General features: G+C 45.7%; 1 protein-coding gene across 2 annotated transcripts in view; it reads left to right on the top strand.

The window, feature by feature from the left end:
- Window positions 1-486: 486 nt before the first annotated feature.
- SSB (small RNA binding exonuclease protection factor La) overlaps window positions 487-14100 on the top strand; it is a 28007-nt gene continuing 14393 nt past the window's right edge. Inside the window, exons 1-7 of one of the 2 annotated variants that reach the window (XM_082262103.1) lie at window positions 487-612; window positions 6081-6154; window positions 8920-9023; window positions 9100-9274; window positions 13416-13523; window positions 13619-13719; window positions 13859-13930. In XM_082262103.1, the coding sequence (XP_082118229.1) occupies window positions 6089-6154; window positions 8920-9023; window positions 9100-9274; window positions 13416-13523; window positions 13619-13719; window positions 13859-13930 (626 nt within the window). In that variant the 5' untranslated portion in view covers window positions 487-612; window positions 6081-6088. The remainder of the gene's footprint in view (window positions 613-6080; window positions 6155-8919; window positions 9024-9099; window positions 9275-13415; window positions 13524-13618; window positions 13720-13858; window positions 13931-14100) is intronic. The other variant, XM_082262104.1, reaches the window with a different exon arrangement.

The following is a 14100-nucleotide window of genomic DNA, read 5'->3' as shown; positions in this document are numbered from 1 at the left end:
AGGATTTTGTCAGATTGGGTGTCAGCTGACACCCGCCTCCCCATAGAAGAGAATGGGTGGCCCAATCGGATCTGCCTGAAAAACGGACAGACGGACCCGTTCGGTCCGATCTATGAAAGGGCCCTTATAGTGAATTCTGAAATATACAAATGCAGCAATGTAGATGAAAGGTTTAGCACTGGGAAACACTTTTTCATAGCTAAATAATGCATTTTATATACAAGTATATAGATCACACCAAAATGAGGGACACAGAGGGACGTCGTTCCACATCAGGGACAGTTGTTAGTTAATGATTTATTGTGGCCCCTGAATATTGATAATATAAGTGGTGTGGCCCTTGTAGTGATGATATTGTAGAGCCCAGTATTCAGGTCACCCCCTCCTCCCCGGATCAGAGATCTCTAATGACAGTCTATGGGGTTAGAACACGATGACAAGTGACATGCAGACCGCTCCGCCCACTTGCACACCACATGACTCCCTCTCACCGTCACACCCGCCCAGTGCATGCCGGGAGGGGGCGGTACTGAGCCGGCACTGCCTTTAAATCTGCGCGTCATACAGCGGCCGGGGCCGAGTGGTTGTGTGGCGGAAAGGCGGTGAATTCAGGTGAGGCCGGTGTGTGTGGAGCGGTGGGGGCTCCGGGCAGGCAGGGATGTGTGCTGAGGGGAGAATAGTGCGGGGATCATCCTACCGCCACATAGCGCACTAATGGGCCGACTCCGGACTGTACTATACGTCACTGACTATACACGTGTTCTGTCCGGGCTCCATGTGTGCGGGGAGGGCGGTGCGACTGCGGCTCAGCATCTGCCCGACACCTTCATATCTATAGAGCGAGTGCAGGGGAGAGGCCATGCTTCTTTATGAGGGAGAGACCATGCTCCCCTACGGGGGATGCAGGGGAGAGGCCATACTTCTTTACGGGGGTGCGGGGGAGAGGCCCCATGCTCTTTTATGAGGGGGTGCGGGGGAGAGGCCATGCTCCTTTATGGGGGGAGAGGCCATGCTCCTTTATGAGGGGGTGCAGGGGAGAGGCCCCATGCTCCTTTATGGGGGTGCAGGGGAAAGGCCCCATACTCTTTTATGAGGGGGTGCGGGGGAGAGGCCATGCTCCTTTATGAGGGGGTGCAGGGGAGAGGCGCCATGCTCTTTTATGAGGGGGTGCGGGGGAGAGGCCCCATGCTCTTTTATGAGGGGGTGCGGGGGAGAGGCCATGCTCCTTTATGGGGGGGTGCAGGGGAGAGGCGCCATGCTCCTTTATGAGGGGGTGCAGGGGAGAGGCCCCATGCTCTTTTATGAGGGGGTGCGGGGGAGAGGCCATGCTCCTTTATGGGGGGGAGAGGCCATGCTCTTTTATGAGGGGGTGCAGGGGAGAGGCCATGCTCCTCTGTGGGGGAGGGGGGGGGGGTGCAGCAGTTGTATGAACACAGCTGCAGGTTCTAGTGCCACACATCCTCACCGGCCACCTTATTAGGTACACCTGTTCAGTTGCATGGTAACACAAATTGCGAATTGGAGATGGGCTCAGATGTGTTCGGAATCCTGGTTCCAACCCACCTGCCCGATCCCGCCAGGAAGCCGTCTGCACACGGTCAATCACAGGCAGTGACCCTTCCGGCTCTGCAGTTGCACAGACCGGGAAATGTCTCACTGCCGGTGATTATCGGTGTGCCGTGTCGGATTCCTGATGGGATCGGGCAGGTTGGTTGGAACCAGGATTTCAAACACGCCTGAGCCCATCACTATTGCTAATCAGCCAATCACATGGCAGCAACTCAGTGCATTTAGGCATCTAGATGTGATAAAGACTTGCTGAAGCTCAAACCGAGCATCAGAATGGGGAAGAGGGGAGAAGGGGGGAGTAAACCGCTGATAAGAAAAACCTGCAAGACCGTGGCATAATGTGCTAGCATGCATTGCTTACTAGCACATCATGAAATACTTGCCTTAGAACAAATCCCTTCCAGCAGCGCCTGGTCAACACTAAGATGGCTGACGTGTTCCCCCGGCCTTTCTTCTGGGTTCATGGGCTCTGGTGCTGAGTGGCCGAAGCCATGATGATGTGCGTGGGAGACCTCGGTTCCGGCACGAAGGTCTGGCGCAGTATGCCGGCCCTTCAGAGCACCCCTGATGTCAGCTGCATACTGGGTGAATATTTCCTAAATGGTACAAGTTTAGTAGAGCTTCCTTTCACCTACAAGTAAGCCTTATTATAGGCTTGGCTGAATGTAAAAATAACAAACGGGGTTTACAACCGCTTTGAATATGGCATGGTTGTTGGTGACAGGCTGGTCTGAGAATTTTACTCACGGTATGTCTGCGGCCCATTTAGGTTGCTAGGAAGTATAGTCCTGTGCCTGTTGCTATGAGTGCTGGCTGGGAAAGAGCCCACCCATGCTCCAGACAATGATCAATAAGGACAGAAGATCCCAGGAGCTGCACATCAGGACAAGACCTGCTGTGTGTACAGGTGGCAGTCTCAGCCTGGACGCTGCCAGGCCACAAAGCAATCACATTTCACTCTGCCCACTGGATAGTCCCATGAGTAAGCTCCAGTGGGTGGAGTGAAATGTGTTGGGAGCGTGGCCTGCCGGGGGGTCCAGGCTGAGACTCTGCCACCTGTACACACAGCAGGCCTTGTTCTGATGTGCGGCTCCCGGGATCTTCTGTTCTTATCTGTCCTTTTTCAAAAACTTTTGATCTACTGGGATTTTCACACACAACCATCTCTAGGGTTTACATTGAGAGGTCCAAAAAGGAGAATATCCAGTGAGCGAAAGTTGTGTTGATGAAAATGCCTTGTAATGTTAGGAGAATGGGCAGACCGGTGGTGATAGAAAGGCAACCAAGGTATGCAGAATACCATCTCTGAACACAACACATCAAATCCTGAAGAACATGGCCTGCAGCAGCAGTTCACACCGGGTGCCACTCCTGTTTGCTAAGAACAGCAAACTAAGGCCATATTAGCACAGGCTCACCAAAATTGGGCAATAGAAGATTGGAAAAACGTTGCTTGGTCTGAGTGTCTACTTCAGCTGCACTATTCAGATAGTAGGGTCAGAATTTGGCGTAAGCATGGATCTTGGCACACTTTGGGCCTCTTGGTACCAATTGAGCATTGTTTAAACACCACGGCCTACCTGAATATTGTTGCTGACCACATCCATCCCTTTATTACTACAGTGTACCCATCTTCTGATGGCTCCTTCCAGCAGGATAATGCACCGTGTCACAAAGCTCAAATCATCTCACCACTAGTTTCTCAAACATGACAATGAGGTCACTGTACTCCATTGGCCTCCACACTCACCAGATCTCAATCCAATAGAGCTCCTTTGGGATGTGGAGGAATGGGAGATTTGCATCATGGACGTGCAGCCAACAAATCTGCACAACTGCTTTATGCTATCATGTCAATATGGACCAAAATCGGAGGAATGTTTCAAACACCTTGTTTGAATCTTTGCCACAAAGGCAAAATGGTTTGAACCTGGTACTAGCAAGGCCTACCTAATAAAGTGGCTGGTGAGTGTATATTACTGTATGTTGCCTGCACAATCTCCAGCCACATAGATTGCTCATCACTGTTCCCAGCGCACCTGTATGAAAGAGCACTTGGGCTTTATTCACACAGGTGTCCTATAGAACAGTGGTCCTCAACTCCGGTCCTTGGGGCCCACTAATAGATTTTAAGTATTACCTTGGGGAGATGCAGACTAGAATATCGCAATCACTGAGCAGCAAATGAGATCACCTGTGATGTAATTTAGTTATCTTGCAAACCTGGCATGTTAGTGGGCCCCGAGGAACGGAGTTGAGGACCACTGCTATAGAACACGTGTGAGGGCCATGATTGACTGCAGGAGTATGCACAGGTGTTCCATGAAGGGAAGTCCTTTTCCGGTCATATTGGGACACAGCTGCTGTGCCTGATCATGACAGCCCTTCAGTCAGTTCTTACCGCGGCGACTCAGTTGCCCAGACTTTTGAAGTCGCCTGTGCAGCACGACTTCATCGCGGCTTTCAAACGACTTCTCATAATAGAAGTCAATGCAAGTCGCTCCGACTTCGCCCAAAAGTAGTGCGGGAACCTTTTTCTAAGTCGGAGCGACTTGGGTCGCTCTGATTAGAACGGTTCCATTGCACAGCATGGAGAGCTACTTGTCAGTCGCCTGACAAGTCGTAGTGTGAACCGGCTCTCAAGGTCACAGCCCCAAATTCACACCAGATGTAAACCATTACTGGCTTGGAAAAACATTGGATCGAGCAGATCTTGGTTTCATCTGATGCCATTAACCACTTCAGCTCCAGAAGGTTTTACCCCCTTAATGACCAGGCCATTTTTTGCGATTCGGCACTGCGTTTCTTTAACGAAAAATTGCGCGGTTGTGCGACGCTGTACCCAAATACAATTGACGTCCTTTTTTCACACAAACAGCTTTCTTTTGGTGATTTGATCACCTCTGCGGTTTTTAGATTTTGCGCTATAAACAAAGAGCAATAATTTCGGAAAAAAAACACTTTTTTTAGTTTCTGCTATAAAACATTCCCAATAAAAAAAATTAAAATCTAATTTTCAGTTTAGGCCAGTTTGTATTCTGCTACATATTTTTGGTAAAAAAAAAATAGCGTTTACAAACTACAGGATAGATTTTTGGACTTTTTATTTTGTTTTTATTAGTAATGGCGGCGATCAGCGATTTTTTTTTTTTTTTTTGTGGGATTGCGGCGGACAGATCGGACCCTTAACTGTTGTGACACTTTTTGGGGGGGGGGGGGGGGAACCAGTGACATGAATACAGTAATCAGTGCTAAATATGTACTGTTACTGTATAAATGACACTGGCAGGGAAGGGGTTAATGTATGTCTAAATGTGCTTACTGACTGTGGGGGGATGGGCTCTGTGACAGGCACAGAGAGATCGGGGTTTCAGTTTAGCTGAAACTCCTGATCTCTTTCCCTGTCTTACAGAAGACTCGCCTGCTTTGTTTACATAAGCAGGTGGGTCTTCTGTCAGTTTGTGATGATCGCGGGAGGCCGGCTGCGACAGCCACTCCTCCCCCTGTGTCTAATCACGTGCCACCGAATCGTGCCCAAAATCACGTATATCTACGTGTAAGAGAATATAGGGAATAGGTAACAGTGCCTGGTAGCTTAAATATCAAATAAACCAATTTGGAGAACTTATAAAAGAATAGGGGTTTAGGGTATACAAGACAAAACCAGAGAATTCAAAGCTCAACTCACAACCAGTTTGCTTACCAAACAAATTAACCCGTCCAACTGTGTGTTAAAAACAGGTTTATTAGCACTTTCAAATGCATGCATAAGCTACAAGGCCCCTTCACAGCACCCTGTATTAACCCTTCTAAATTTGAGTCTCCACAGTGGAAGCCCATGCATTCGAATCGATAAGGGGCAGGTTGGGCTGGAGGTAGCCCAGTCCTCAAAGGCGCAGGAGCACCTTGGACACCCACCACATAGCACAATGGTAGCAAAGGTGTCCAGTGTCCCCCTTACCAATATTTACACTAGTAACCAAGAGATGACCTCCCGGCAATTTAAGCCTGCGCTGTGTCCGTCTTTTGGCTATAGCGTAGATGGGAAGAGGTTAAAATGCATAGTCATTGCCAAACCCCCCCCCCCCCCCAAATCAGACAATGCCCCCCATTGCTCAGAAAATTGTTGCAATCACAAAGTTTAGGTGTTCGTGTTATTTCCTTTGTATTAGTATGACACAAAGTGGTGTGAAGTGGTGCATTATCTGACAAATGCAGGGGTGCCAATATTTTTGGCCATGACTGTATGTTCATATCGTTCTGGGGTGACGGGGGTGCTTTGTGCTAGTGATGGCTTGTTTCATAGTACTTTTGTAGTCTGCCTAGATTACTGAAATTAATCTGCATGATATAACTGTACCTTACCCTGTCATCACAATTCAGTCTCTAACTGCTAGGGAGCAGATAACCCAACTATACAAACATCAAGCTTGTGCATTGGTGACGATTTATGTAAGAGTGTTGTAATGCTGGGTGACTTATATGGGTCTGGTTTTTACATTGTTTTTTAGGATTTGTAATGGCAGAAAACGGTGATAAAGAACAAGCGTCTGATCTGGACACAAAGATCTGTCAGCAAATTGAGGTAAGTTTATCTTTTAAATAAGCTTTTGGAGCGGTATCCTGAAAATTGGCTAGTAAGAATAGTGTGTTGTGGAGGAGACCTCAGATGTGGACATTGCTGTTTAAGTGCTCTGTTGTGCACTGTGCACCCGGTTCATCTGTTCAGTCCATATAGGAATAAAATAAAATTGTCTGGTACAGTTGTTGGTTTTTCTATTGGCTTGGTACTGAATAAATGCAGTATAACTGGGGGGGCCGTCTATTTTTGAAATGCCCTGCCAAGTGCTGTGCACCCTTGGGCGGGAGGGGGGTGGATGGTGATTGCACCCAAGATCACTTATACCAGGTTCTTTTTTTTCCCACCATTAATGTTTTATTGAAAAGTCGAATTGCAGTTTACAAAGAAAAAATAAAGGTCAGACTTTTAACTTGTAAGGCATATGGGAGAAGGAATAGGTATAGTAAGAAGAGGGGAAAAGGTAAGTAGGGGGGGGTGAAGGTTTGTCTCAAGCCAGGGTTTTCTCAGTGATCAGTAAACATATCCTAGTTTAACCGTATTCCTGATATTGCTCTGTAGGACCACTTGACTGTATATTTGTGTGTTGGCGTGGAATGTATATTAGCTCCTCGGGTTGCTTTTTTATCTGAATCTTAAAATCAAAAGCAAACTTTAAACTGATGTGAGGAGTTTCAGGTAAGTTATCCACTTCCAGCCCACAGATGTCATGATGTCCTGGACTGAGTGGAGATATCTGAATGATGGGTGCAGCTACAGGCATCATTTGCATATCGTGGTGGTCCCCCCCCCCTCCCCGACTTTTAGCATAGAGAGACGTGGGGACTTGGAGACCTCTGTAAAAAGGACATGTCATGCCCTATTCCTATTACAAGGGATGTTTACATTCCCTGTAATAGGGATAAGTGATTGAAAAAAAATTAAAGTGGGGAAAGTGTAAAAAAAAAACATAACCAATAACATTTCAGTGCCCCATCCCCTTGTGCTCACATGCAGAAACGGATGCATACATGGGTTGCGCTCTCATATGTAAACCAGGTTAAAACCACACGTGAGGTATCGCCGCAAACTTTAGAGTGAGAGCAATAATTTTAGCACAAGACCTCATCTGTATGTCTATGGTGACCGGGAAGACTACCCTGCAGTAGAGCTATCTGAAAGTGAGGCTTGACGTGCTTGGGGAGCGCAGCCTGTAAGGGATGATGGCGGTGCAGTGCATCGTCTATGTGGACAGCTGTATCCCGGATGCCTGCATACTTGGATGTGCCTGTTTTTTTATCAACCATGTGAGTTGCTAAATGTACCTTTGTTAAATGTAACCATATTGCTACACTTAGAGGCGCCTCTTTTTATAATCAGTTGTGATTTGATACTACTTGTATATCAAGACACCGCTTGTGATCAAGTCAAAATGTATTAAATTTTGCTCATCTTGCAAAAGCTCTGTTACTCTCAATTCAAGGTTTTACTGTATATACTTGCCTTCCTTTTTACTCCAAGCCCTCCGCCCCCCCCCCCCCCCCGCACCATTCAATAGCTGAAACTAAAAGTTCCAAATTCAAAATTGTGCCTCACGCAGTGCTGATTGCCCTACATGGGTGAATTGCATGCTCCTCTGTACTTGGAGGTTGTGGATTTTTTTTTTCTTTTTTCAGCTTCAGGACTGAACAGAAGCAAAGTATATCCTGCAGGGTAGGGGGTTAAAGGAGATGTACAGCCAAAGCTGTACATCTTGTATGGATCACAGGGGTGCAGATCGTCTTGCACTTCTGTGACCCGGTTTCAGCAGAGAGCGGACTGAAGTCTGCTCTCTGCTGACGGCACAGATGTCAGTCCAGGAACCACCAGATGCTTGGACTGACCCCTCTCAGTGAGCCGCTGAGAGCCTAACCTGGCCGCTTCCTGCCCCTCCACAGCTCAGATTTGAGCGAGGATGGAGCAAGCGAGCTGGATGACTGTCAGCAGCTCTCTGCTCATGGGGCTGTCAGAACTGAGCGATCGGCGGTGTTGGATCACTCGGTTCTCAGTGTAGAAGCGCCAGGGGACAGCTGCAGACATCAGACCGATGCTGCATCCACCTAGGTAAGTAGAATTCTCAAAAATCTAAAACCATACTTCTCTTTGAAGGCTTTGATTTTCATATGCAATGCAGATAAGACTATAATCCTTCCACTTTATAAAACTCTGGTCCGACCGCATCTGGAGTATTCCGTCCAGTTCTGGTCGCCAGTCCTCAGGAGGGATGTGTTGGAGCTGGAGAGAGTCCAGAGAAGGGCAACTAAACTAATTAGGGGATTGGAGGACCTTGACTATGAAGAGCGTCTACAATCGCTCGATTTATTCTCCCTGGAGAAGAGACGTCTGAGGGGGGACATGATAGCAATTTATAAATATCTTAATGGGGATCCCAGCTTAGAAAAAAAGCTGTTCATTCGAAGGGATTGCATGAGGACTCGAGGGCATACAATGCGATTAGAGGAGAAGCGTTTTAACCTCAGGCAACGCGGGGGGTTCTTTACTGTTAGGGCAACAAGATTGTGGAATTCTCTACCACAAGAGGTGGTTTCTGCGGGTAGTATGGTGGCTTTCAAAAGACTCTTAGACTTACATCTCAAGGATCAGAACATTCAGGGGTATGGGAGATGATTACAGCCACACATGCCTACACAGGTTGAAATGGATGGACTATTGTCTTTATTCAACCTCACCTACTATGTAACTATATGCAGTACACACTTGTACCTGAACACCTAACTTGTATCTGTTTTCAGTACTACTTTGGTGACCATAACCTTCCACGAGACAAGTTCCTAAAGGAACAGATTTCCCTTGATGATGGCTGGGTGCCTCTGGAAATTATGATCAAGTTTAACAGGTAATTATCTGGTGGTGATTGGGTTGGTGCAAGTTTGTAGTATGGAATGTCTAATTTTTCCTAATTTTCCTTCTAGATTAAGCAAATTGACCACAGATTTTGGAATAATTTTGGGGGCACTTAAAAAATCTAAGACAGGCCTGCTGGAAATTGATGAAGAAAAATCCAAAATTAGAAGAACCCCCAGCAAACCTTTGCCAGAAGTCACAGAAGAGTACAAAAACGCTGTCAAGAATAGATCAGTTTACATTGTAAGTAGACCGGACCCATAAAGCTGTTAAACACAATCATACCATTTCAATTTTTGGAAACTATATAAATGTCACTTGTCCCAAAATTCAACACCATCTTTTCCACTTGGCATTCTACATCATATAGTTTATATGCAAATGGAAGGGGGAGTTTAAGCCTGAATATTGTCACTAACATTTGTATGAAGATTGAGTATGGTAAAATTTTGTTCAGTTGACCATTGATATTGTGTCTCAGAACCTCAATTAAGGGACACAGGAAGTCCATAACCTGCATGTCATAATGCCGCCTACAAGAGAATGGACACTGGCAAGCATAAAACTGAAAGCCAGCCCAGGATAAGTCATCTTTAGCTCTGCTGAGGGAGGGGAGAAATGCTTGGTCTACAAATTCCTCTGATTGGCTGAGGTGGGCTGATGCCATTACAAATTCAAACTCAGCCAATTGGAGGAAGCTTTTTTTTTTTATAAAACACCGAGCAGTGCTTGGCCTGACTCTTGTTCTGGGAGCCACATAGGAAGTTCTAATTACACTGCTACAACACAGTACTGTAAACTGGATGCAGCTGAGGCTACATACAGTCCATATTAGGGTTTTCGACCTCTCAGTCGGGGCGCCCTTGAAAAGTGTTTTTAGTCTAGAGGCACCCCTGTCCAAGGCTTGGTTCATGTTACTGTGTATCACCGAACACGCACAAAATCATGCTCGTTCCTGAGACACCAATGCACTGCTCTTTAGGGGTGCCATTATTTCTAATAGTACCCCACACATTGGAAAACATAGGGTGCTTTTGCTGCGGCCAAATTTAAAAAAGGGGGTCAGGGACCTCTTTCCCTGCATTTTGGCAAGTAGGGAAGCCCATTGAAATAGGCTACCCTACACGCAGCAAGCAGCCACAAAACTGTGAACCAAGTGCTTGTTCACATGTCAGGTTGGGAGGGGTGGTAAAACACGTGGTTGAGCTGTTTTTACCACCCCCACCTTGTTTGCTGCAAAAGCAGCAGCTGTGGGTGTACACATGGTGTGGCTGCAGCTGGAGGTATACCCAGGGTAAAGAGGGCTGCACTGCAACCACCCTGCAGCTGTGTACATTGCATGGTTGCGGTGTGGTAATGCTGCCTTTATGGGCTTAAAACGGGTTGGGAGGAGGCAACGTATTGCCTCTTTACCGCCCGTTAAATGCTTCTAAAAAGCCACCTGAGCATGAATTGATTTTCAGAGTAGCAGCAGTCCTTGCTGCTATCACAAACAAGCCCTACAAAAGCAATTCTGATGGTACAGGAAAGGGGGGGGTCGGGAATACACACCTACACATACGCACGTGCACACAAGGTATGGTGGTGCTGCCTAGAGTGTCGTGTGCAAAAATATAGTGGCATAATGTGAATAAAGTGAATGGGCTCAGGTGTAGCCATACAAAAAAGTAAAAGGTGTGAACGGGCACAATAAACATAAGCCTAATTATAGTACCTAATAAAGGCAATTACAATGCTAAAAATAAGATCCTTGGAGTATATATAAGATATTAAAAAAAAAATTACAGTAAACCCCCGTTATATCGCGGTTCAGTTTTTTGCGGTCCTGGTATATTGCCTTTTTTTTTAACCTATTTTACTAATTAAATCATTAAATATTTTTGTTTTCCATTGCTCTTGCTCTCTCTCAGTATCTTGCGTGTTTAAATGGGTTTTCTATTTTAAAAGTATGTTTAAAGACCTTAAAATGCTTTTAAAAGTACAGTGAAAGTTGTAAAACATCCCTAGAGTGTATTTAAATGGGGTCTTTCTATTTAGTGGATTTTCACTTTTTGCATGTGGGTCCCCCCCCACCACTCTGGTACCGACCGGCACAGACACTCTCAGCCCACGCTTGTTAGAAGGTAGTTCCTATCCAACGTTAGTGTAAATGGTGGCTACTCCTGCTTGGTGTTCTGTGTTCAATAGGCCTGGATTACCAATATTCCCAGAAAGCACAAGGCGATCATCTACTTCTAGGCCCTTGTTTTCTCCTTCCCGTGCTCGGATCCACTTAGTCATACAAAAGCTCAATTTAGACAAGAAATCCTTAAGTGGAGGCAGTAGAGCAGTGTTTCAACTCCGAACCTCAGGGCACACAACAGGCCAGGTTTGCAAGAAAACGGAAATACATCACATGTGATATGTGCTGCTCAATGATTGCAGTATTCTAGTCTGCATCTCCCCAAGGTAGTACTTAAAATCTGGCCTGCTTAGTGTGCCCTGAGGACCAGAGTTTAGAAACACTGCTGTAGAGAGAAGCCTGGCAGTGGAGGGATGGGAAGGAGAGGCTGGTTTGTATCCTGTGGGCTCAGCAATTCTTTCTTCGGATTCCTAAAGCTCTGCTGCAGCCGAGTCCTCTCCTTGTGCACTGCTTGACTCAGCTGACTCCTGTCCTCGGGATGCACCCCACACACTACCCACACCTACACACCCTTTTGAATCATTCTAGCACAGTATCTTTCATTTAGCTGCGTACTGCACTGTAGGGGGGGGGGGAAGCGAAGAGCACAGCAGACTTCCCCCTCCCTTTACTTTCACTTTTGAGGCTGACAAAGTTCTCCATCAGTGCTGATGTACAGTTCGGCAGGTTAATTGGGCTCATCGTACAGCCCTTCTCTCTCCCACGGCACACTAGTTGAGAGGCTGGTCTATACAATGCACACAGCTGCTGCAACTGGTGTGCAAATGGACTGTTTAATGGAGATCTGCTTAAAATGTCCACGTTCATGGGTAAGAAAATGGGATTTTTTTTTTTTTTTTTTCTTGGAATCTATTGACACAATTTGTTTGCCAGTGTCCAGTCCTCTTGTAGGCCACGGTATAACGTGAAGGTTAAAGGCTGATTCTTGATAGACTCTGAAGAGAGGATTTTTGTTTGAAGCCTTGCAAATATTCGATTTAAAGAGAACCTGGGCATACGCTTATAGCAGACCATCTGAAAATGCTGGTTGCTTGGCTGTAAGTTTTTTTTCATTTTTAGTGTTTTTTTTTTTTTAATGTGCTAAGTCTTTATCCCCATGCTTGTTTTCAGTTAATGTACGGAGGCATATAGTGTGAGGAAATTCAGTAAGCTAACTGCTTCAAACTGCATTCAGAAATAGCCACCTCAATGCTTCTCAGTAAGGTTTCCCATATTAAATTTGCTATTGAGTGCAGTGCAGAAGTTGGTCTACCTATAGACAGATTCCTCCATAGCTGGCCTTTGATACAGATTGAGAAGACTTAAAGAGGAAGTAAACCCTCCTCGGGAAGTTGAACCTATAGGTAAGCCTATGATAAGGCTTACCTATAGGTACTGTAAATATCTCCTAAACATGTACAGTTTAGGAGATATTTACCTTTAATGCAGCCAGTGACGTCACTGGCGCATGCGCTCTGAAGGAACGGCTGATCGTGCCGTTCCTTCAGAGCCCCGTGCCGTGACCGTCGGCTCCCGTGCGCGTGCGCGGGAGTGACGTCACCGCGGCTCCGGCCAATCAGATGGCCGGATGCCGCGATCCCGGAAGACGGGCGACTGAACATGTCGCTCGTCATACAGGTGAGTGAGCGGCACGGCGGGGGCTCGTTCTAAGGTAAGTATTTCATAATGAGCTAGTATGCGATGCATACTAGCTCATTATGTGTTTCTCTTGCAGGATGTAAAAAAAAAAAAAAAAAATTTAAACGGGTTTACAACCTCTTTAATTAACCGAAAAGAAACCGTGTCGTTGAGAGCCTATAATAACCGTGCATAGTGTCCTGAAAAAAGACAAGTGATAGTCCACAAGTCATCTTAAACTTTTTGCAGTGCCGCCGATGGTGCTCTCTACCACCTTGTGACATATAGGAGCTCTAATAACACTTGATGAAAGGCAAGGGTTAAAATGGTTCTCAGCAACTTTTAGTGATGTGTAACATGCTTGCAACAATGGGTTAACCATATGTCTCAACACAGGTCAGACATTCACGTTTCTAACCGATTTTATAATTTTAGGCCCCTCCAGTTTTAGTTAAATTCTCCTCATGCCTCCTTTTTGGCAGTTAAGGTTTGGTGGGACTCCTCCATTGTAAGCTGATTATATTGCCCAGTAGGCTCTACAATTTGCAGCAATAATTTCTAATGGGGAAATATTTACTTTCACAGAAAGGCTTTCAACTGGACACATCCCTGGATCAAATAAAGGAATGGTTGGAAAACAAGGGTCCCATTGAGAACATCCAGATGAGGCGAGGGCTTGATAAGGCCTTTAAGGTTTGGGTTTTTATATACCTTTTTTTTATTTTTTTATTTTTTTTTTATGCTGTAGCTAAAAGTATTGGTGTATTAAACTGTCTTTTCCAACATAGGGCTCAATCTTTCTTGTATTTGAGACCGAAGATGCTGCCAAGAAATTCTTAGAGAATAGAGACCTTAAATATAAAGACTCGGATATGATCATATTATCCAAGTAAGTTTCTAAAAATGCAGTAATTGGTACCTTGTTAGTCTGTGATTACACGTGCTTTTCTAATATTTTTGAATATTGGGTGATTTTTTTCTTCAGCTGTGATTGTCCCATAGTGTAATGTCTCATTCCTTTCAATTAGGGAAGAATATTATGCAAAGAAAAATGAAGAGAGGAAGCAGAAGCAATCGGAGTCAAAAGCAAAGCACAAGCAGTAAGTATGCAGAAAGTATGCACAGTAATATTGGTGAAAAAGGGATGGCCACAGGGAAAGGTGCATTTTTTCATTGTACTATTTCACTTTCAGGTCAATACACTTGTATTTACTGACTTCAGCCAGAACTTGGTGTGGGAAGGGTTGTAACGTCTAGCTCCTCCTTAACC

Source organism: Pelophylax lessonae (assembly GCF_965119305.1).
Source record: "Pelophylax lessonae genome assembly, chromosome: 6".
Classification (NCBI taxonomy): Eukaryota; Metazoa; Chordata; class Amphibia; order Anura; family Ranidae; genus Pelophylax; species Pelophylax lessonae.
The sequence above is the reverse complement of the archived record's forward strand: the minus strand, read 5'-3'. Positions and strand labels throughout refer to the sequence as shown.